Source organism: Cynocephalus volans, chromosome 8 (assembly GCF_027409185.1).
Source record: "Cynocephalus volans isolate mCynVol1 chromosome 8, mCynVol1.pri, whole genome shotgun sequence".
Classification (NCBI taxonomy): Eukaryota; Metazoa; Chordata; class Mammalia; order Dermoptera; family Cynocephalidae; genus Cynocephalus; species Cynocephalus volans.
The window spans coordinates 21,796,538-21,821,213 of record NC_084467.1 but is presented as its reverse complement, the minus strand read 5'-3'; the positions used below and the strand labels follow the sequence as shown (position 1 = coordinate 21,821,213).

Sequence of the window (24,676 nt, the reverse complement as noted above, 5' to 3'; positions counted from 1 at the left end):
AGACAGCTAGACTTTGGGTAACATATGGTCTTAAACTTCAGAGGAAGGAGCCAAAGACTGTCTAATTACTTTGAGGGTTATTTAGAGTGATTGAAGAACTTCTTGAAGGATTGGATGATGTCTTTCTCCGTTTATACTATATTCTTCCCCTACAGTGGTTTTTAAGGCAGAATAAATGGATAAATTAAGATAATTCACACAATAGAGGTGGCTGTAAACAAAGCATACAGAATAAACCTAATTATCTTCAATTTATTTAGAGAAAATAAGCTGTCTTTAAGTTTACAGAATGACCAGGATGTGACTGTGACAATGTCTGAAAGGTATCTGTTTCTAATTTAAAAACCTACTACCATTAGTGTTTCAAACTAATATATTCCTTTCCTTTCAAGATGGCATCTCAAAAAAGCTTTCAGTCATACCTTATGAAGATTCATCTTGTATTATATTTTGAATAAATAAAAAATATAAAAATCATGGTGTGGTGGTGGTATCCAATATTTCACTAAATGGAGTCCCCATGAAGACAATAACTTTGTTGGTTTTGTCACTGCTGTATCCCCATTGCCTAACACAATGCCTATTACAAAGCAAGCATTTAAACTGGATAAATAAAATCACAGAAGAGAGAAAGAGAATGCGTTTATTCTCTGATGGACATGGAACTCATTAGCACAGTTAGGCTTTTAATTTAAGTCTACAGCAAGACAAACTGTTTTCTAGATTAAAGGGGATAATGAGATATGTCTACTGGTGAACCAGCAATAAATAAAAACAAAACCCAATAATTATACTTGAGTCAATGTGAATTTTTATTAACACACATTTGTCAAAGTCTGTACAAACCAAACATTCCTGTTTTAAAATGTCCGTTATTACAAACATACAAAGAAACAAAAGGTGTTACCAAAAGTTACTCAATTTCATGGTATAACAGTATCATGATTTTTAAAAACCAAAATTTCAAGACTGAGGTTTCTTCCTTCCCTTTTTGGAACTTATGGAAAGTTAGAAAATGTGTGGATTTGCTTTATATTAAATGCTAAGACTTTAAAAAATGATTTAGTATAAAACTAAATATGTGTTTTTATACTGTCATACTTCCCATAGCAGAATTTCTCAGTCTTTAAAATTAAAAAAAACAAAACCGTGACTGTCATTTTTTCACAATCTTCTTTCCCATAGCCAATGCAAATGCATCTGAAAAATATTATCTGACAGTTTATCTTACCTAAAAGTTTCTCATTCAAGAAGTTACAAAACTATTTAGCACTGCCGTTTCCCTTGCTCAGAAGGGAAAATTACATCCCCAACTAGGGTGATATATAAGCAATGTGGTCCACTGTATCTCATATCAGAAGGAAGCCACCCACTTCCACATCTCTGTCCAATTACGTGCATGGCTCCACTTATGAGAATGCTATCAAATCACAGAGCATTCACTTCTTGGAAATGCCTAGCAGGTTAAATTTACTGCTACAATTTTGGTAGACTGAGGTACAAATGTCACCTGCCCTCATGATTACCTCTAACTCTAGTACCCACCTGCATTAATGATTCAAGGGTAGTTGGTTTTGCTCTGTTTCATGGCACACACTACACATCCTAATTTCTTTCACAAACATCACACAGAGGACCTGAAAATATGGCTAGAAATGCAAATCTATCCCCTTTCCTGGAAATGTAAATCCATGTGCCTATGGGGTCAAGAAGGGAAGACAGGACACATACAACTCTGGCAGAGACCAAGCTACTTCTGAGAAGCACCTGTTTTCAATATATTTCCATTAAAAGCAGGGAGTGTACACGTTGGGTGGGTGAGGAGGAGTGGAGAGAAGGTACAGTGATATCATTTCTCCCAGTTGGATTCAGAGTCCATACTTGAGCAGCTCACACTGACCCCAGATATGCTCCATAGTTCAATATTATACCATTTTAAGTCTGCTCATTTAAAAAAAGAGTCTTCTGACAATAGCCCAGTATGACAACTGATATAAGTAAAGGGTATTTTTTAAAAGAGAAGTGGCAGTGTGAGAATTTAAAATCAATCACATAAAACAATCAAGAAAAGGGTGGGGGAGGGAAGTGTCCAGTACAACCTGGACAAACTTTCTCTCTGCCCTTACTTAAAAAGACAGACTATTCGAATCTTTGCTACCTCCCTTAAGAATCTCCTTAAATGCTCTTCCAAAAAAATCCTTCAAAAGGCACTTAACTCCATACTTATGCACTGAATTGTTTCACCTTAGCAATCAGTTTTTAAGACTCCAAGGCAACAAGAAAAAAAAGATCTGATTCTTTACTAAAAGCTAGAGAATAAGACTGTATTTTTCAAGAGGCATCACTTTTACAAGAACTAGCTAGGCTACCATTATTCCTTTATCAAGAAAAAGTTTCTTTTTTTTAAAAAATAAATAAAACTCTGGCTATACATAGTACAAAGTTCATACATAATATACCTGGAAAAAAACCCAAGAGTATACCCTGAAGCAAAAGGTTTATTGGAGAGAGAAAGCCTCTTCCATTGTACCAAGTCTTAAGGTGGCAGTTTTCAAAGTTCAGAGGGTGGTAGTGATATACAATTAATGCCAAACTATTTGCTCATGGGTATGGCAGGATGCAACAATGGACAAAACCCCCCCACATCATTCTGCACATAACACTGAGCACTCACCACCACAAAAAATAAAGAGTAGTAGCAAAATAGAGAGACAGAGACAGAGAAGAGAAGAGAAGGAGTAACAGTAGAGTAGAAGAGGAGTAATGAGAGAGAAAGAGTGAGCTTGAAACCTCAAACACTCAAGCATGCGGTCATAACACAGCACGAACCAGGTGTTCCCATTCAGCCCACTGCAATCGCACAAAGAAGGATAACTGTAATAAAATAGAGACTTTTAAAGAAAGCTTACAATTCCCAAAGAACAGCCAAGTCTCCACCCCTAACCCAGGATGACTCCATTTGCTGTTGCTGGGGAGCCTTGCTGTGGTCTGTCATGGAGAGGTTATAGCTCCTGACTTCTCAGACTTCTTGCTCTTAGACAAGGCAGCTGCCTGCTTCAGGAGCTCTCGGTTTTTGGCCTAAAAAAAAAAATCAGTGCAAGAAGGATGTTTTAATAACATAGGATAAGTTTTTCATGCAGAATAAGTGCTGATGCTACGGCAGACAATGTAGAAGGTCAGAAAGAGATGAACAATTTCAGAAGTAGAAAACAACAGAAAGCTCTAGGGTTAGACATTTGGTTCAGGGAAAAAAGTATTTGCTAGAGGTTAATCAGTTACCTCAATCTTTTGGGACCCACTGTTAGAAAAGAATGCTTCATGCAATATAAACAAACCATGGAGTGCCTTAATGAGCTGAATAAACAGAATTCATAATTCAGACATCTGGAATCACATCTGGTTTATTCAACAAAGAACACATTTATTATTTTCACTGTTTTTGAGGGGAAAAGATCAAAACACATCCGAGCGTAAAACAATAAAATATATCTAAAAGGGAGATTAATGTGATTTGTCAGTACTATGAGAAAAAAGAAATCTAAGAGATAATCACGTAAAATACAATCGGCTAAGTACACTAGAGTTACCATATAAGCAGAGTCACCTGCAATTGTTCTGTGACTTCTTTGTGGGTTTTCTCCATTTGGTTCATTTTGGCCCTCATCTGAGATTCTTGGTACTGAAAATCAGCCTTCAACTCCGTAATCTGGGGGGAAAAAGCAGAGTGACCAGAAGAAATTTCTACGCAATGAAAAATGTTTTGGTATCAGAGAGCTAGCTAAATGGTCCCCCAAATTAATGAAATCCAAGGCTCCCCTTCAGATCCATACCTAAATCAAAGCCAGGGAGTTCCATATTCAATTTTTTTCTAAAGCTTTCCTAAAGATGACACAAAATCCTGACTAATATTTCTGATACTTAACAAACCATTAGCAAGTTTTTAAGATTTCATGTACTTAATATATGCCAACAACCCTCCAAATACATTCAAATAAAAGAATGACACAAAATAATTGACGGTTTGAGAGATGCCATCAATTATTTTGTGATATTATTTTGAGACAACAGCTGCTGCCAGTTACGAAACTTTTACTATGTTCCAGAAAAACTATTAGATTATATTACTTCATGCAATCTTTATGATAACTCTGTGGGGGTAGTATTCCTATCTTATAGATGGGAAAACCGAGGTTTAGAAAGAGTTAAGTAATGTAATCACGATCATACATAGTGTTAGCAAGTGACAGGGCTAGGTTTTAAACCCTAGGTCCCCTCTTCTGTTGACTATGCTATTTAAGAAGCACAAAGAAGGGATATCTAAATCAGAGAGGTGATGTGTCAGCTGAGTTTTGAGGTACAGTAGCAATAGACACATGAAGGAAGCAGAAGGACATTCAAGCAAAAGGAAGAGTATGGGTATAGGCAGAGAAGTGAGAGATAACTGAAAGATTATTGAAATGACTGACTATATGGACAGTGGCAGGAGTTGAGGTTAGAGACAGGTAGGCTTGATGTGGAAAAACCTGTGTTCCAATCCAAGGAGTGTGACCTTGATCCTAAAAGCTATGGGAAACAATCTGTTGTTTGTTTATGTTCTTTTTAAAACCCTAACTCTGCATAGCAGTAGAAACAATATTAATTTTGTCTTTCCTTTGCAAACATCATTTTATGTGCCATCCTGATCTAGTCCATGAAGAGTATATACTTGGGTCCACTTTTATCTGATAGTCATGTAGTCGAGTGAAAAGAATATGGGTCTTTTCTCATGAATCTCCACCTTACTGGCAGGAGAAAGCATAGCACAGTAGAAAGAACAGTAGAGTCAGAAAGACTTCAGTTCATTCCAAGTCTTTGGGTTCTGCCATTTATCAGCTGTGTGATTTGGACAAGTTATTTAACCTCTTTGGGTCTGTTTCCTCACCTATAAAATGAGGTAGAAATTCGATGAAAAGAATGCATGTAAAGCATTTAACATCATAAATGTCTTTGTTGGCCATTCAGAATGAATCATGGGCTTCTGTACTTGACAAGAGATAACATATGTCACAGGGAAAAAAAACAGAATTAGGGGAAGGGACTGAAACCATAAGAGGAAGAATGTTGGAGGCATTCTTCATCTACGAAATAATGATAATAATTCCTACCTCCAAGGGTTGTTATAAGGATCAATGAGTTAACACATATAAAACACTTAGGATAGAGCCAGGCACAAAGTAAGCATCCAAGAAAAGTTACTATTATTAGGCAAAAATGAGATACTCTTTAAGAACCTGAAAATAAATTAATAGACATGAGTCAGAAGAAGGATATAAGAAGTTCCCTTAAAGAGGGAGGCTGACTCTCAGACCAGACTCTCTTATTCTGAAAATATTAACATGAAGATATTAGAGATATAAGATAGAAAAAATTTTAATGTAAAGACAGAATATTAACACTGCAGATATTAACTAAGAATTAAGATATTAACATATTTAAAGAATGGGTCACTCAGTAAGGAGCTGTAAGCAATGGAAGCACAGTAACATAGGAGTCATGGAGGAGGGCCCACCTGAACACTGTCCGGGGAAGAGGGAGACCTGGCCTACATACTTTGAGTATTACTGTTCCATGGAGATAGCCATCCCCAGAATAGAGATGGAGACATCAGGTTCTTTTAGCCTGAGAACATTAAACATTCCAATCACATAAATACCTCCTCTTGTCCCAACTCCATGCTCATTCAGCACCTTCTGATTACAACCCTCCAAGGTAGCTCAGGCTGAGAAGAGCAGCATGCTGTTATATGACCCACTGTGAATTAAGATGTGGATACTGTGGTTTTACACATGGTCTCTGTAAGCTTGGTTAACAAATGTCCTCTCTGAGAAGTAGACACTCCCTCCAAATGCTGAGACAAATCAGCTTTCTGAACCCACTTGACTCAGGTGGATTGACCAAGGTAATGCCATCCCATGAGTCATCTTGGCAGACAGCTAGCCTCTCCCCAGAATATGCCAACCTCACCCTGGGATCTCTCCCAAAGCATCAATCATAAGTACCCACCAAACACCAGTTAAATAAAATTACCATCATCCTGTCCCATACCATGTATCTTAACCTTGCATCATTCTGGTTGGAGGGGCATTAACTAAACCGTACCTTCTTCTCTTTCTCTAAAATCATTTGATCCTTTTGATGCAACATCTTCTTCAGAGTAGCCACTTCTTCCTTAAGCTGGGCAATGATGACAAAGTGGTCAGTGCCTGGTGAGTCCAGAGCCAGGTCTGGGGAAAAGCTGAGTGGAAAATTGGAGGGAAAAAAATCATAACTTGGATGGATAATCTTTTCTCCACCTGAAGATGCATCCTAGGCCACTTGACTGCGGGCTCCTCAAGGGCAGAAATAACTATTTGAATTTCCAGCACCAGGCTCAACAGCATTTGCTGAACTGCACAGGCAAGATGATCATCAGATAACTGTACCAACCAAAACAACAACCCAAGAACGTTCCTGCAGCATCTTCTTTCACTTCAGGACTAAAATAAATGCCATGTCCCAAAAGCCAAGGTTTACTGGTGAAACAATCATAACAATTTTTTGTGATTAGATCATTTCCCTAGAATTCTGGATAAATTGTAAATTGTAAGCTCATGCATTTTTTTTAATGCTCCCCAGATCTCATCTTCCAGCTCGTTGTCTTCTGCTCCAAAGCACTGATACGGTGCGGCTGCTGAGAAGCTGCTGCATTCTGTCCCAGGAGCAGTCAGTCGTTTTCAAAAAAGATGAAATTAATAGGAAGCAAGCCAACTTCTCCCTATGCTACAATTGTCCTACCAATATCAAGAATTCTGCGACATTTAATTAGGAAAGGAACAAAGAGGTTTCAAAATCCACAATCACATCACAATCTGGGTTTTCAATAGATTCCTCCCAGTAACAGTATCAGAGCACTCCATTCTGTTGAAGTGCCAGGTGGACTTTATATCCTTTTAGCAGAATCTCTTAACCAGGACCAGTTTCAGGGAATCTGTAAACACCTAAAATTATGCGGACAATCTTGTCCACACATACAATGGGTGGTTTCTAGGGTGAGGTTCCATAGCTTTCAGTGAGTGGTCAGGAGTGTCTCAGACCCAAAATAAATTAAGGAATCACTACCCAGAGAAACAAATCCTGCCATTCTCTAGAGAATTCCCAAAGGACACTCTTTACTTGTCCCTGGACTGTCTTTAAAGTAAAACACAAGCCTGTTTTTCCTAAGGAGACACTGGAATACTGATTTCCATCTCCCTACATCAATATAGCAACAACTTGTTGTTCCACCTTGCTACTGGCTCTTTCTTGTATCTTAAATCAATCACATCCAATAACCAGAATTTCTCTACTCAGGAAGAAACTCCAAATAGCAAGCCTAGCTACTAGACATACTTCCTCACAGTTACCATGTCAAACATTTCTATAGCTAGAATTGGAAGATATTGCCCATTGATAAGAATATTCCCACCCCCCTCAGTCTACATGAAGCAATGAGAAGAATGTTGGAGGAAGAATGAATCAATGCTTTCATAACTGATGAATGTGCAGAATTACCCAATAACAAAAAATAAATGCAAAATAATAAAACAAGGTATGCAGGAGAAAGCACCGAAAGGTCCTATCACAGTCTCCACAAATTTCAGATCTAGAGGCACCCCTATATCTGCAGTCTTACATCTATTTCAGTAGCCACCAAAGACCTGTCTTCCCTCAACCCAACAAATAAACCCATAACTAGAGCAATGAATGAAACAGAGTAATGAGCTAGTATAAGTACTTTGTGTTGACCCAAAAGCTCCTAATGCTCTGCTCTACCTGCTTCTTGAGAGAGGATTCCTTCCATACCAATAAATTGTTGACAAAACCAATCCTGTCTATCCTGTGTTAGGTCCTGACCTATCTAACTCTCTAACTCCTGGTTCAACAAGAACTGCTATAAATGAAAAAAAAAAAAAGGCCTAAGTTAGCAAAGCAGTAAATCCAGTCTCTTTCCAAAAGGCTCCAATGACAGGGAACTGACTCATTACTTCTCCAGAAAACTTTTTGTCTTCCCCAAAAGCTCTTAATAAAGAACAATCGTCCTCAGGCTGAGCCAAAACCTTTCTCCCTGTAATCCTTCACATTGGTTGTGAGTCTGTCCTCAAAGGCCACACACAGCAAGTCTAATCTTTCAGGCACATTTCAAAGGGAGAATAAAATGAACAAGGAAGAGTAATGAATGTCCTTTAGGAACAATAAACCACAAGGTGTGCCTGGGTGTCACTAACTATTGAGACTGCTTTTTTATTGCCTATGGAACAATAAATAAATATGATTAAAAAGTAGCTGGTGCATTTCCTTAAGAAAAGCTAGAAATTATCTCAGATTTTCCTCAAATTGAAAAGTTTTGTTACAATTTCAACAAACAAATTAGAAAATATGGAGAGGGAGGCTATAGATTTTGTAGGCCACTAAAAAACAAAGACTAAGGTATCTTATAAATATAAAACCATTAAAGAAAGCTAAAAATAACATGTTCTGTCTCTATGATATGGCGGGCAAATGGACAAAGAAAAAGAGGAGGAAAAATAATCAAATGTGCCTCAGTATTAAATAAGTAAGAGAGGAGAATGTGGTAGTATAGAAAGGCCAATGGAAAACTGTTAGGGAGAAACTTGCAAAAGACATGGGGAATAAAAATTAAAGAATAAGAGCATATTTTTTAAAAAAAAATTTATTATTATTATTTTTTTAAAAAGATGACTGGTAAGGGGATCTTAACCTTTGACTTGGTGTTGTCAGCACCACGTTCAACCAATGAGCTAACCGGCCATCCCTATATGAGGTCTGAACCCGCGGCCTTGGTGTTATCAGCACCACACTCTCCCGAGTGAGCCACGCGCTGGCCCTAAGAGCATATATTTAAAAGTATACGAAATTTTTTTAAGTAGGGCCAGGAAAGTAGATTGTGATTAATTAAAAAGTGTGAACAACTACAACAATAGATATTTCAGAAACAAGACTGATTATACTTGGTACAGAATTGAATTCAAAATAGGTATGCAGTAAAAAAAAAATTTGGTCTGCATGACATTAAAAAGGACTGTCAAAAAAAAGAAAAAAGATTGTCAGAATGTTTTTTTCAAAGTGAAAAAAAGCAGGAAAAAAACCCCACAGAAAGTAAAAAAGGATAGCAAAATGTAATTTATCTCGTGTTATGAACACTTAAAAGGAAGAAATGCAAACAAGTGGAATAGAATGTTAAGACTGCTAATGCAGGAACATTCAAATGGAACTTGCATATGTATGAAGATATTTTTTGTGGCAGCAGAAAAAACTTTCCAAATTTTCAAATTATAAGAGTAAATTACTTTCAAAAATTAGCATGTCATTTTAAGGAAAAAATAATCTTTTTTTTTTTTTTTTTTGTCTTATTCGTGACCGGCGCTCAGCCAGTGAGTGCACCGGCCATTCCTATATAGGATCCGAACCCGCGGCGGGAGCGTCACCGCACTCCCAGTGCAGCACTCTCCCGAGTACGCCACGGGCTCGGCCGGAAAAAATAATCTTTTAATATCTTTTCTGGAGAACATGAACAGCCATGTACCTAAGTCAAAGATCAGCACCCCCTGGAGGAAAACAGTCATTGCTGGTGACCGGATGCAATAAAACGGTCTGAACAAAAAGTTGAGCTTTTAGTTTGGTGTATCCATAGCAATGGACGGCAAGAATAGTGGCAGAATCTCAAGAACAAAATAAGCTAATAGAAGGTAAACTTTAAGGATTGGTTAAGCTAGAGGACACGAATGAGCTTTTTTCATGTCATTCAAACACAGTCTGGGTCATAAATGATCACAAAACAGAAATGATGAATCTAAAGGAATGAATCTTGCCATAGGCCTTTATCAAGCAGGGCATTCAAAAGTTCATTCCTTTTAGTAGTTTTTTTGCAGGGTCACGCACTCTGGTAGAGGTAATGGACAACCTGCGCCACATCTACTGTCTTCAGAATGGCCAGTCTAGCTGCTCAGAGAACAGTAAAGCTGACCAGAAAGATGGTCTTATGGTTCCTTCCCCATATAATCTTAATATATAATTAAGCATTTCCAGAAGTTTCAATTCAAGAACTTTAAAATCAATGAAACTACAGTTGGTTACAGCATGGTATTGATAACACCAAGGCCAAAGGTTCAGATCCCCTTATTGGTCAGCTGCCAAAAAATAAAAAATAAAAAATAAAAATAAATAAAATCAATGAAACTAATTGTAAAAAGACAGCTTGTCTTTTAAATCAAGTTAACAAAAAAGGCAATGGGAAAGAGTAAACTTTGCAGATGTTTTGCATTCCCCTAAATAAACAAAATCCAGCCTTGGGAAGCCTATATGCTCGGCTGCACCCAGAGCCACCACTGGCTGGGAGGGATAACTCTGAATGGGAGGAGTTTTCAGAATGACGATGATTCCAGTGATTCTAGGGAAGAGCGTGTCAGGTTGTCTCGCTTCAGGATGCCTGGGTCTGGAGGGACAGGAAAATCGTTGGCCCCAAGACTCTGCTGGGAAGCAGGCCACTGAACCAACAGGGTCGGGGTACTCTGGATATTAAGACAAAGCAGCTTGTGAGAGGAAGCACTGCTGAGAAGGAGAGAGGAAAGCGATGAATAACAATATGCATTCACACAGGCTTAAAATGAAACAAAAATACTTAAATGCATCTCATTCTCTCCTGATCCAGCATCTGCACTGGGCTGGCTTTCTGAGAGCTAAGGAAGTGTGGATTATCCCTCACAGACTGAGCAACACTACACTAGCTTAACCCCGACTTTTCTCTGCTCTGCTTCTCAAGACCAACTCCAGCCCTGCCTGGAGGAGGCTATGGGCACAGATCACAGTGAAAAGCGCCCAGCTCTTGACTTCTTAGAATTAAGAAGTAGAGGAGTTATTTAGTGGACTGCAGAATTCAATTACTGTTAATTCCAGTTACAAGCTCTTATCTTTTAATGACAAGATTAGATTTATAAACAGCACTGTTTATTTATAAATTGTCAAATGGATAGTGTAGCACCCCTAAAAGGCTCACTGACAGCCACAGACTAGCTCTAAGCCATACCCTAAAATGTATTACTGTTTCAAGAACTATGTATGCATTTCAAATGAGTGTGTGCACATACTTCATCTGGCTCACCTGTCTCCATTAGTTGTGATTGACTCAAACTTGGACTTTTTCTTTGGGATTTCATTTTGAATTGAAGATGTAGAAAGTGTTTTCTGGCTTTTAACGGCAAAAATAGAGAGACACACATTAGAAATCAAAGAGTAATAAAACATCACAATGAAAGTCTGTCAAAGGGACCAATGTAAGATGGTAGCTCTTCTATGCAAGAGCTAATTATTCTCAATTATTAAAATCTACCAAGGTATTGATTTGTAGGTCCTGCATGGGTAGCTAGTTTCCACTAGACCAAAAAAAATTCTTGGCCTTAATGAAATACTACCTGCTTTATTAATAAACATAAGAACAGAATCAGTAGAACTTCAGAAAGAAGTATAATCTGTCTTACATTTTTAAAAGTACTTTTACATCCATTGTCTCACATGTATCTTATAATCCTATGAGGTGTAGACACATTATTATTTCTACTTTGCAGAAATTGAGCTTGTCAAGGTTAACTAACCTACCCAAGGATATATAGCTACTTAGTAGTAAAGCTGGGACTAGAAACCAGGTCAACATATTTGAACTCCTAGTCCAATTCTTCTTCATTCTATCTCTGTGATACTGGAATCTGAGTCCCAAAATAAAACTAAAAATCAGCTTTAGCCCCAGTAAGTTCACCCGAAACAGGTCGTGAAACAAAAGCTGGATGCCTGTTTCTGGTCTGCAATCCTTTTGATGGATATCTAATTGCCAAGCCCAAAGGAATTTTCAGACCATTTTTACTTGACCTCTCTTCAGTATTTGATATCACTGACCACTCCATCACTCTTGAAACTTTCTCCTCACTTGGTCATCCTACTTTTATGATGGCTGCTTCTTAGTTCTGTCCATCCCTTAAACACTGAACGCTTCTAGAGTCCTGTTCTCAGCCTCTAATGGAGTTATACCACCCACGAGTAAGGTTTTAACAACCACCTATCATAGTGGTTGGAAACAATGTTCCCCAGACCACGTGCATTAGAATCATCTGGGATGTTTATAAAACAATGCAGATCCCTAAACTTCATCCTAAATCCTACTGAATTAAACTGTGGGCTGGGGCTGCAGGAATCTGCATATTAAAATAATCTCCGGCCCTTGGCTCACTTGGGAGACTGTAGTGCTGATAACACCAAGGCCACAGGTTCAGATCCCTACATAGGGATGGCCGGTTAGCTCACTTGGGAGAGTGTGGTGCTGACAACACCAAGTCAAGGGTTAAGATCCCCTTACCAGTCATCTTTTAAAAATAAATAAATAAATAAATAAAATAAAATAATCTCTACTCCTAGTGATTCTTATGTCTACCAATGGCTCACGTCCGAACCTCTCTTCTGGGTTCTAGGCTAAGCTCCTATAAATAATTCTTGATGCTTCAAACTCAACTTTTCAAAAGAGAACTTCTTCTCTTCTCCCTTTCCTGTACTCTCTCTCAGATAAGGATCTACCTGTTTACCAAAATAAGAAACCTGGTAATTATCGTTCACTCACTCAGCTCCTGCCCATGTAGCTGTTCATCAAATATCTAAGTTCCTCATAATTTCCCTCCAAAGTACGTTCCTGAATCTGCCTCTTTGATCTTCACTGCCACTGCCTCAGGTGAGGTTCTTGTTTTAACATTACCTGGAATCTTACAAAAAAGCTTCTTAATTAGCCCCCAGCCCCTATTTCTTCCAATATATTTTTCACTCCAGTCAGGGTCTGCAGGACCCCTTTTCCTCCCAATCCCCAGCTCCCAATCATAAGCTCCAGCAATATAAAAGGATTTACAATTCCCCAGTATTCTCTGTGGTCTCATGCCCTCCGTGCCTTTGGAAATGCTAGTCCCATACCCTAGGATGACTCTACCCATTGTTTCTCTGATGATTCCAACTCATCCTAAAATCCAGCTCCAACACCAGCTCTTCTCCAAGCATGCCTTGCCTGACTTCCCAAGGCAGTTAATTACTACTGCCTCTCATGCCTGTATCTTCAAGTTTCCACTGAGGTGCCCATTGCATTATACTGAAATGATTTGATTACAAGTCTGTCTTCTCTACCAGACTGCATACTCTTGGAGAATAGCATGACTCTTTTACTCATCTCTGCATTCCCAACAGAGTCCCTGGCCCATGAGAGGACTTAGTAAGTTGGTTGAATGAACAAAGTCATAATGGTAGTATTAACAAAAAAATAACTAAACTGTATTGAATACTTCCTATATGCCAGTTATAAAACTAATCACTATGCATGTACTTATAATTTATCTTCACAACACCGTGTGAGGTAATACTATTATTTTCCTCATTTTACAGATGCAAAAACTTGCCCAAGATCCCCACAGAGAAATTGGCAGAACCAGGATTCAGTCCAGAGCCAGAACTTTTAACAATATTACAGATACTCTGAAAGGAAGCTTAAGACAACAATGAAAGGACATCTTTTTGACTGGATCCCACTAGGACAGATCTAGAACTATCAAATCTATCAACCTCCTGGCCAACTATGCATTAAAAAAACTCAGAAAACTAAATGTCCAGTCTTCTAGAAGATAACCCACTCTAAGGGTGAGGAGAACACTACATGTGAAAGTAGAGTAAGTTCCACAAAACTTTCAGACATAGTATAAAGTCAGGAAATCCTGACACCTTATGGAAATCACCTTGGCCCTTGGAAGACATATGTATTATAAAATACGATAAGTGAGATTCCTCCTACAGGCTAGTAACTAGAAAGAAAATAGGAAAATTTATATGAGATGGTATCTTCCACAACTGATTGTGTGAATGCTACATCTGACCGACCAGCACCTCTGCTATTATTTCATGCATCTTGGGGTTACCTGTTATAATGGCCACCACCACTCAAGCGACTGTACTGCTCCTTCTCCTGGTGGCTGGCACGAGAAGAGCTGCTCAGGTGCTTCCTCTGCTCTTTGGTCTTCTGGAGGACCCGTTTGTATGAAAGAGTGCACAGCCAGCACAGCAATTTCCCATCTACCTGAAAGACGAGAAGACAAAGATGAAGAAGAGGGAATGTAGTGCAGTGGCTGAGAATGTGGGCACTGGGAGCTGGAACCTCTGGGGTAAGTCCTAACTCTGCCACTTCTGAGCCATGTGACCTTGGGCAAGCCACAGAGGGCTGTTACAAGGATTTAGTGACATAAGGTAGGTAAAATACTTAGCACGGTGCCAGGCATAAATGTTACTTAATAAATATCAGCTGCTAATTTCATGCATCTTTTTGTTTTGTTTTTCTTCAACTTAGCAAACACAGACCAGAGCAAAGTTCCCATAAGAATTTTAAAAGACACAAATATCTCCTTAGTGCTCATTAAGAAAAACTCAGCAGGGAGAAGACAAGACAGAAGGTAAAATATAAAGTCTACTTCAGGGGTTTTAATTTTTTGTTTTTGGCAGCTGGGGTTTTCTTTTAATTGAAAACTAAAAATCATAAATACTCACCATATAAAATATGTTATTTTGAAATATGTATACACCATGGAAAGGCTAAATTGAGCTCATTAACAAAAGCATTACCTCACATGTTTTTCTTTTGTGGGGAAAAGATTTAAAATCTACCCTCTTGGGCTGGCCTGTGGCTCACTCAGGAGAGTGCGGTGCTGATAACACCAAGGCCACAGGTTTGGATCCTATATAGGGATGGCCGGTTGGCTCACTGGCTGAGCGTGGTGCTGACAACACCAAGTCAAGGGTTAAGATCCCCTTACTGGTCATCTTTTAAAAAAATAAAAAAATAAAAATAAAATAAAAAAATAAAATCTACCCTCTTAGCAATTTTCAAGAATACAATACATCGTTATTAATTATAGTCACCATGTTGTACGATGATCTTTTGAACTTATTCCTTCTAACTGAAATTTTGACCAACATCCCCCTAATATCCTCCCCCATACTTCAGTTTTAATACCTTATAAATGGCTGATAAAATGGTATGCTGGATACCTTCTCTCAGATAGAAAGACTGTCCCCAGAGAAAGCCCAGTGGGTGAGGAGCTTTCTGGGCTTCAGTACCTGGTGGTGTCCTACCATGGCACTGTTTGAATTAGATAAAGTTGATTCCTTTGAGCAGAAGTGGCTCTACACCAGGGAACAAGGCACAAGGCTAGGAGAGAAGGCTTCCTCACCCCTCAGAAGCTGGGGTGCTTTTGTGCCACAGACTGTAAAACCATTTGTGGGACAGTCTGATACAGGCAGCAGAAAAGCAGGGCTGGTTGGAATTACACACAGAAGGGTGTGTGCTGATATTTTATGGAATTTTACAGTTTTCATTTCTTATTCCTGAAATTAGATCTGTGCCCCATCTTGAACATGGGTAGGCTATATCATCATTTATCTGAAGTATTTTTTATCTCGTCCACAAAAGCCTCTTTGCTCCCCATCTCCCAACCCATCAGCAAGTCCATCAGTCTAAATCTATCCACTGCTTTCTCACTCCACTGCTGCCATCCTAGTAAAGCCATTCTCATCTCTCACTACTGCAAGAGCTGCCCAGATGATCACCCAACTTCCACTCTTGGGCCCTGACAAACCATTTCCACAAAGCTGCCAAAAAGGGCTTTTTAAATGTAAATCTGATTACATCTTCTTTTCTTAAAACCCAATAGTTTCTCATCCTATCTAGCATAAAATCCAAATTTTTTATCAGGCCTATGTTGACTTAAATGTAACCCCTAATTGCCTTTAACCTCATTTGCTTTCTCTTCCCCTTGTTTACTCTGCCTTTTTTCCCAAATACCAAGCTCATTCATGCCTTAGGGTCTTTTCACAACTGGTCCCTATTCCCAGAATCTTATCCCTCCAGAGCTCCCCATGGCTGCTACCTTCTCATCATTCTAGTTTCAGCTCAGATGTTATCTCCTTGGAGGTCCTCCTGACTCTAAGCTGGCCTCCCCAATCACTCTCTACCATGTACTGTTTCTTCATAGCACTTACATCTAAAATATGCATTCATTTATTTATTTCCTTCTTTGTCCTCACCCATCTCTCTCTCATACACATGAATATAAGCTCTGCGACAGTTAAGTTCTTGGCACTGTTAGATAAAGTTGATTCCTTTGAGGAGAAGTAGCTCTGCACCAGGGAGCAAGGCACAAGGTTAGGAAAGAAGAATGTGGCTTCTTCACCCCTCAGAGGCTGGGATGCCTTTCTGCCACATTCAGACTGTAAAACCATTTGTGGGACAGTCTGGTACAGGTGGCAGGAAAGCAGGACTGGCTGGAATTACACAGAGAAGAGAGTATGCTTTCCCTTAGATCATTAGTGTATTTACAATACCTTGAACAGTGTTAGGCACATGACAAGTATTTAATTATTTGTTAATGAATATATAAATGAACTTTGAAACCAAACTTCAGTCTTGTTCAGTTCATGGTTATGGGATATGGCCTTAAGGTAAAACACTCCAGAGGACCATGCCTAGGAAAGAGCTTTCACTAAAGAAGGGTTTGAAAACAAGGCAACTGCACTGAAAAAGGGAAAGCACTGAATATAAAAATTGCACATAGAAGAACAGGACACTTTATTTTAGATAGCTCCTTTAAAAATAAACTTTAAAAATAAGGTCATCCTCCGAGAATTAATCAAAAACAAATAATCATAGATAACACTGATTAAGTACTTATCAAGGACAAGATTACATTCTAAGGGCTTTACATGTAACGACTGTTGTAACAATGCTGCGATCTAACCATCTCCTTTTACAGATGAGGAGACTGAAGCACTGATGAATTAACTTGCCCAAAGTCACACAGCTAATAAGTGACAGAATCAAGATTTCAACCCACACATTATGAGTACAGATCACTTGCTCTTCTTAATCCTTAAATTTAGCACTCCTCTATTAAAGTTTTTGTTTGTTTTGTTTTCTGTGGGGTTTTTTTTTTTTTTTTTTTTTTTGGCGGCTGGCTGGTATGGGGATCTGAACCCATGACCTTGGTGTTATAAGGCTCCGCTCTAATCAAGCATCTACTAATGATTATGAACAGGTGACTGAGGATGTCTAAAAATATCCAAATCCTTAAGGCAGAATTGTAACTAATAAAGCAGAAACATAATGAATTCTAGTATAACCAGATTAATAAAAATTAGCTATTCCAATTAATAATACATGTATCATTCATTGATTTATATTACATACAAGGCTCAAAATTAAGTGTTTTACATACCTATCTCAATTAAATATCCCCATGTCCCTGTGAAGTAGCTACTGTTATTACCATTGGGAAAGATCAAGAAATTGATGCCCAATGAGAGTAACTTGCCCACGATCATTCCGCTAGCCCCAAGAGTGGGATAGGATACTGGTCTGGGCGACTACAAAGCTTGTGCAGTCCCCCAGATCTGGGTAGCACACTATCATATGCTACCTCCTGATTACTAATTCAGCTTCTCCAGTATCTTGATTCAGGGAAGAGGTGACCTGGTTGGCAGGTAACAGTATTTTGGTCACCGGAAAGTTATATCCTTCCATTGTAAATTAATGAATTTGGTTTGCAAGAGTTAGCCCTTTAGAGCCTAAGCACCTCTGAAAAGCACCTCTGGACACTGAAAAGGAGTTTCTGAACTGCGTTCTTTTAGTCAACAAATATTTATTGAGCACTTACTATGTGTCAAGTCACTGGAAATACAGCAGAGTACAAGATGGACAAAGAGCTCACATTCTAATAGGGTGGACAAACATGTAAGCAAATAAACAAGATCATTTTCCATAATGTTACATACTAAGAAGACAATAAAACAGAGTGATCTGACAAAAAGTGACTAAGAGAGTTGGTAAAAGGTTTCTGTTTAGAGGTGGCATCTAATGATGCTCACTTTAAACGTTAAAAGTGTAAAAGTTGGCTTGCCGGTTAACTCAGTTACAGCGCAGCCTTGTAACACCAAGGTCAAGGGTTTGGATCCCATACCGGCCAGCTGCCCTCACCTCCCCCAAAAAGTGTACAAGGTGCTTTGTTATAATAAAACTAAATGTGTGTACACACAAACACACACAAGACGTGGCATCTGAGCTGAGACCTCACGAGGAGCCGGTTATAACATTCTAGAAAAGGGCACATCAGGCAACAGGACAGACAGTGCAAAGGTGGGAATGAGGCTGGCATGTCTGAAGGATTGAAAGGTGGCCACCATGGCTGGAGCAAGGTAAGAGGTAAAAAGCATGACGAGAGATGAGACTGAAAGCTAGGTATGGGCCTTGCAGGCCATGGAAGGGGTTTGGGTTTTATTCTAAGTGCAACTGAAAACTACAGGAGGGTTTTAAGCAGGAGAGTAATATGACCAAACTCTAAACCATTTTGGTTCCACCAAAATACCACCATTCCACATATAGCTTCCCTCTAATGGTATCTTCTTGTGATCTTTAACTTCAACAGATAGAAACTTTAAAGAGTCAGACAGTAAAACTGGTTATACCACTCTATCTTGCTTAAGTCACAATCTCTCCTTTACAGAGTTCTATAGAATTTTGCAAATCACCATTTCACTTATGTGGGATACTGATCATTGTAATTCAGATTCTCATGAAATATTATAATATAATGGTCCTTATTTGATAACTAAAGAAATTAAAGTCTGAATAAATGTCTTCTTCAAATCCAATAACAGAACCAGAAAAGGAATTGTGAACTCTTTTCTGTTATGTCTTAACACAATTGGCCCACCTTAACTTCTCTGAAATAAAAATAAATCAGGAAAAACACAGAAATTTACCTTCTTTCTATCATCTTTCCTGTCAAATGCACACTGCTGCTTGCACTGTTCGCAAGAATATGGTGGTCCATACTTCTTCTCTGAATTTGTGCAGCGCTGGCATTTATTGCCAATAAATGCTGCAATTATGTTGCAATACTGACAAGGTTTGGGCTTAAAGAGAAAAAAAAAGGATCAAGTAAGTATATCATAAAATACCAGTTCATTTTTAAAAACAATAATTCCTACTGTGTAGTCTATTAGTCATGGTAAAAATGTATTCTCAACTTCATAAATTTTGCTTTCATACTGATCAAACAAAGCTTAATTCTTAACACTATACAAAGTGTTTTTCTGCACAGGACTACTAATTTTAAAATAAATAAAAAATAATAAAAATTCGTTAATGTGTATGCTGAGACTTCTATGAGAAATTCAACAGAACCAGCTCTTTGGAAAAACCAGCAAATGCTTCAAAATTTTGAAAAGACCTCTTTGCCATTATCAGTGTATAAAATGTTGTGAGAATGCCTGCAAGGACATAGTATTCTGAACCCTAACATTAAGAAAGAGAAAAAAAAATCATTCATTAAAATGAATAGTCAGTCAACTGTTAACCAAACAAAGAGGTCAAGTCATAGGATTCATCTTTCCCCTCCTCTTTCCATACTGGTCACTGAAGACTTTTAAGGAAAATTATAATACATAATTTTAATCCCGGCACAGTGACTATAAACACAGAACTTTTTTTTTTTTTTTGATGATTTAACATCAGAAAATCTTTTAATGTATTATACTATATTAACTAATTACAGAAGAAAATGGATGCAGAGAAACCATAAACACAGAACTCTTAACAATAAGTACACCTAAGTTCAAAAGATGAAATGCTAGATATATTACACATAACCAGTTCTTCCAATAAAAATATGGTAATGACATTAATAGTGCACAGAAGGTAAGGTTCCAAGAGACCCAAGTACTCATTGTTAGGTTCAAAGAAATACTACTTACTGTTCCATATAACTGCACATTCTGAGCACATTTCTTGCATATTGTATTCGTTTTACTGTTGAGGAAGAAAGAGACACAAGGCTTTTCTTAGAACATCTGAAAATTGATTCCTCCTTAAGCCCAAAGAATTTGCTCATTGCTAAGGGACAAGATGAAATATGGTCTGGACTCTTAGTTATCTAAAGTTTGAGTATCTGTTTGATAACTCCTTTAATTATTATGTAGGTATTAATTTTATTTTCTCAAATAAAATGAGGCTTTGCGCGGTGCGGGCGACACCACACCAAGGGTTGCGATCCCCTTACCGGTTACAAGAAGACAAAAAAAAAAAAAAAAATGAGGTTTTAGTTAAAATGATGGAGAGTGATTTCTGATTATGACATCTCCAAGGATCATGAAATAAATTACCAGATACGGAGAAGACCCTCAAATATTCTGTCAGACTGAAAGGGATTAGCGGAAAAGAAATTCTCAAGTCAGATGAACAGCTGCGATATCTGAGGTGAGGAATAAAGTATGTGTGTTTGGTATATAAACTCAGAGATTCTATCCATGTTGACCTCACTCTGTCTGTGCTCTCCTTGTAAGTAAAATGTATGAAAATCACCGAGGTGGAGAAATAGACGCTACTGCCAAATATTTTGTCAATATTTCCAATTTCTCTTAGAGTTAAGCACTGGCAAAAATAAAAACGTCCTTTACCTTGTGAAGATACAGAGATCAAAACATTATCTAAATGCCTGAACTAATAAAGCTGCCTGGGGAAAAATCTTCTTCACATAAAATCTAACCCTTCACATTGGTAAGTACAGACAAATGTTTGATGTGCCAAGAACAGTTTCAACAATACTCTAAGGCTAAAAATAAAATCACATAGGGGCCGGCCCGTGGCTCACTTGGGAGAGTGTGGTGCTGATAACACCAAGGCCACGGGTTCGAATCCCTATATAGGGATAGCCGGTTAGCTCACTTGGGAGAGCATGGTGCTGACACCACGTCAAGGGTTAAGATCCCCTTACCGGTCATCTATTAAAAATAAATAAATAAATAAATAAAATCACATAAAAATCTAGTCTATTCTCTATTTTGTGCTTATTTCCCTATATAATTCCTATGAAAGTGACCATAAAGTTAAAATAGACAAAAGAAAAACCTGAGTAGAAAACATTTAAACTAAAATAGGATATTGAAACAAAATATTTTCCAGGGCAATTTTCTGCCACTTTAAAAAGGAAGTACAAAAAGTGAGGTACATTGAACAAGACCTCTAGTAAGAGGATTAGCATCAGTGATTCTGTGATGTCGAACAGTTTCGATTTATACCTTGATTTATTACTAGAGGAATGGGGTATATGGCAATATATACAAATGCTCCTGATATCTTAGAAAGCATGCAAAGAAAAATTATTTCTGTTATCCATCTTGAATTAGTGTGTGTAGTGTAAATTAAAGGTCAAAGTTTATATCTCACCTCCCCCCCCCACAAATTAATTCAAAATGGATCACAGACCTAAATGTAAAAGCTAAAACATGCTACAGTGGAAATGAAAATAAGAACAAAGGTTACCTGAGGGAAGCAAGCGGTGTGGGGATTGACTGGAAAGGGGCATGAGAGGATTCTCCAGAGTGATGGTAACATTCTGTATTTTGGTAGGATTTGGGGTTACCCAGATGTATACTGTTTGAAAAACTCATTAACTGATATACTTAAGATCTGAGCATTTTACAATATGTAAATTTTGCCTCTAAAAAAACACAAAGAAGTGAAAACAAATATTTAACTCTAGTTAATATGCATGCTGAAGTATTTAGGGATTAAGTATACTAATATCAGCAACTTTAAAATGCATCAGAAATAAGATGGATTGAGTCACTGATGGATAAGGAGATGCACAGATGGAAAGATGCGAATATAGTAAAATGTACATTATTGAATTTAAGTAATGGGTATATGGGTTTTCACTAATTCAACCTTTTTTTGTTTGAAAATATCCATAATAAAATGTTAGGGAAAATCTTCCTAGAATTAAAATGAGGTTGATTAAAATTAGGATTCTAGATCTATGAATGAGCTAGCAAATAGACCCCATCCTGCTCAAGGCAAGATTATCTATAATTACAAAACTTCCACAAAAGTCAAACTTGCTATACCAATAAATCTCTTTACCTCTGTTGAAAAGTCCCCCAAAGATGTGTGTTCACTCACATCCAAGTGTTTTTCACACTTTTAAAATGAGGTACATACAAGGAAAGTGTAAAGGCAAGCAAGTTTCAAATGCGACTAGAGCTAACAAACCCTTTATCAGGATTGTCACATTTCCAAAAGTATCTTCTTTGGGCTTTTAAATTCTTCAAGCTCTGTATATGTACATACTGGAACAGGAGGCTTATATTTTACTGTTGTAAAATTGATTGATTTCTTAGGGTCAGAATAATCCTAACCACAATAGAAAATGACCAAAGGGTTTGAAAAATAAGTAACTTAAAAATTTTAAGCAATCAATGGATAATGACTAGGAGACAATATGTGTATTATACACTCTTCAATGTATTATAATAGGAAATTGCAGAATCTGTGTATAATAAAACTGATTACAGATCTGTATGTTACAATGCAATTGATTACAGATCTGTATATGGAATGCAATCAATTACAGATTTTAAGAGGGAAAAGCCTATTAACATCTTTTGTGGTCAACAAAAACTCTACCTCTCCTGCTGGTACTCAGTCCTGCAGTAGGTGCACTTCACAACAGGGTGTGCAATCCGACATTCCTGAAATGAAACGAGGTTATCATTTTAAAAGGCAGTCACAAATGGAAACAGCCTTCAGTAGGAAGACCTGGGTACCATTCCTAACATAGCCACTATGCCTGAGTGAGTTACTTAAACTTTGTGAGCCTTATCTTCCTCCTCTGTAACACCGGCATCACTGCCCTGCTGTTGATGTTGGAGTTAAGTAAGAATTTATATTGAACTAGTCATAAATTGTAAAACAAACATATGTATGAATAAGTCCCAGGATGGGAATGAGAAGTCCTGGATTCTAGTGCCAGTTCAGCCACTGTGTGATTTTGAGGTTTACTTGCGAAATAAAAGTGCTGGATTAAAATCATTATTTACATATATAAAACTACCTAAAAAATCATATATGTGCATATATATATATGAATATATGTGTGTGTATGTATATAGCCACATATATGAAAACAGGTTGTTGGAGTTTTTTTTTTTTTTGAGATTGAAAAGGACACTCAAGCACTTGCATTATCTCAGACCTGGTAAACAAAGAGTGGCAAAAAGAAAGTCATGGCCACCTGAGGGAATAGCGACATACAATTATGAATTATCTAAATCAGAGACGCAAACTCTGGATTATCTGGGGATATCACAACACTCTTCAGCTGGCTTGGTGGCTTTTAACTGTTGCTCACAGCAGCTCGACTCACTTAAACAGGCAAAGTAGGGTGAAGCAACTTAAAAAGAAAAGTTGGACTTTCAGGGGTAAAAACTGATCAGCAGCTGGTTAAGGTGAGGACCAAAGGCCACCCACTGGAAGCTGAAAAGTCATCCCTCTGATTCGTGTGCTTGATCATTGGGCTTTTTAAAAATAATGTCTTGCCACCTCCGACTCTGAGACTGGCTGAAAAGTACCCGTGAAGCGCCCAAGTTGGAGACACTCCTCCTCGGCAGCACCCAACTCTGGAGTTCAGTCCCAGGCGGGGCAGGGGGCCTCTCAGTCTGCAACCCGGGAGACCGCGGCGCCGGGGAAGGCAGCCCAAAGGGATCCTTGGCGTGGCTAGCCAGGGGCAATCAGGGGACCTGCTGACCCCTCCCCCGACCTCGCGGGGTCCGAGAATAATCCCTCGCGGTTGCTAAGCACCCGGACACGCCGGCTGCGGGAGCCTGGACGCGGCCCGGGACTCCCTCACGTGCCCTGCCGGCCTCCAGAGGGGAGGGTGCGGCTCCTCAGCTAGGCGGGCCTGCCACACCCTGCCCACGGGACCCCGCCGGGCGTCCCCGCAGAACCGGGAGCTGCGGGCCGCGCCTCTGGCGTCCCCAGTTCCCGGCCGCCGCCCCAGCCCGCGCACCTTGCACAGCTGCTGCCCCTGAGACAGCGCCTCGAAGGGGAAGCGCTGGTGGCACTTGGTGCAGGCGTAGAGCGCCGCCATGTCCGGCCCGAGCCGTGCTCACGGCCCCACCGGCCCGGCCCCGCCGATTTATCTGACAGTCTGAGGCACAACCTGGGCTGCGGCAAGCGGGCGGGCTGGCGGGCGGGCGCGGGCGGGCCTGGGCGGCCCGGGGCGGGCTCGGCGGCTCTGGACGCCCGTTCACTGGTTCACTGAGACGTCGATCAAGCAGAAAGGGGCGGACCACAGAGCTTTCGACGACTCCGATTCGGTCTGGAGCGGAGTACGCAACTATGACGCGCGCGGCCACGATTATGTAAAGCGCAGTCACGCGGGGGCGCCGCCGGGAGGAAAGCTCACCACCGGGACCTCGGTAGCTCCCGGGCTCCTCCCGCCTCGCTCTGCGTTCCCGCCCTCGCTCCGCCTCTCCCCCGCCGCAGGCGTAACCGCGCTTCTCGCGATACCTCCGTGGAGTTGTGATGTTTTGGTTTCCATGGAGCTGCCCTCTGGGAGCACAAGGGGCGCGACTGGGCCGAGGGCGGTGCATTGTTGAACGGGAACTCGGCTGCCACCCCCATCCTGGAGAAGGTGGGGAGCTTGCGGAAGAAGACTTCCGTTATCAGAGCTGGAGGGGCCCGCCCAGCCCTCTCAGGAAA

General features: G+C 39.4%; 1 protein-coding gene across 2 annotated transcripts; it reads right to left on the bottom strand.

Moving 5' to 3' along the window:
• Positions 1 to 863: 863 nt before the first annotated feature.
• Positions 864 to 24,110, bottom strand: FAM76A (family with sequence similarity 76 member A). Of its 2 annotated transcripts, XM_063104753.1 has the most exons (9): positions 23,982 to 24,110; positions 22,601 to 22,665; positions 19,891 to 19,945; positions 18,898 to 19,050; positions 14,010 to 14,167; positions 11,177 to 11,263; positions 6,139 to 6,274; positions 3,605 to 3,706; positions 864 to 3,078 (listed from the first exon to the last, which is right to left on the bottom strand). In XM_063104753.1, exons 1-9 carry the CDS (start codon positions 24,060 to 24,062, stop codon positions 2,992 to 2,994), a joined length of 924 nt encoding a protein of 307 aa, XP_062960823.1. In that variant the 5' UTR covers positions 24,063 to 24,110; the 3' UTR covers positions 864 to 2,991. The 2 variants fall into 2 exon arrangements, with proteins under 2 accessions (XP_062960823.1, XP_062960824.1); XM_063104754.1 differs by lacking the exon at positions 11,177 to 11,263.
• Between the last annotated feature and the right edge of the window lie 566 nt (positions 24,111 to 24,676).

What these genes read in the sequence shown, in the direction of transcription:
- FAM76A (XM_063104753.1), bottom strand. Translation starts at nt 24,062, where the DNA reads ATGGCGGCGCTCTACGCCTGCACCAAGTGCCACCAGCGCTTCCCCTTC. An exon ending in ACTGAGTACCAGCAGGAGAG is followed by an intron (nt 19,946 to 22,600) that starts GTAGAGTTTTTG and finishes CTTCCTCAACAG; the next exon opens with TAAAACGAATACAATATGCA. An exon ending in ATCACAACTAATGGAGACAG is followed by an intron (nt 6,275 to 11,176) that starts GTGAGCCAGATG and finishes TTTTCCACTCAG; the next exon opens with CTTTTCCCCAGACCTGGCTC.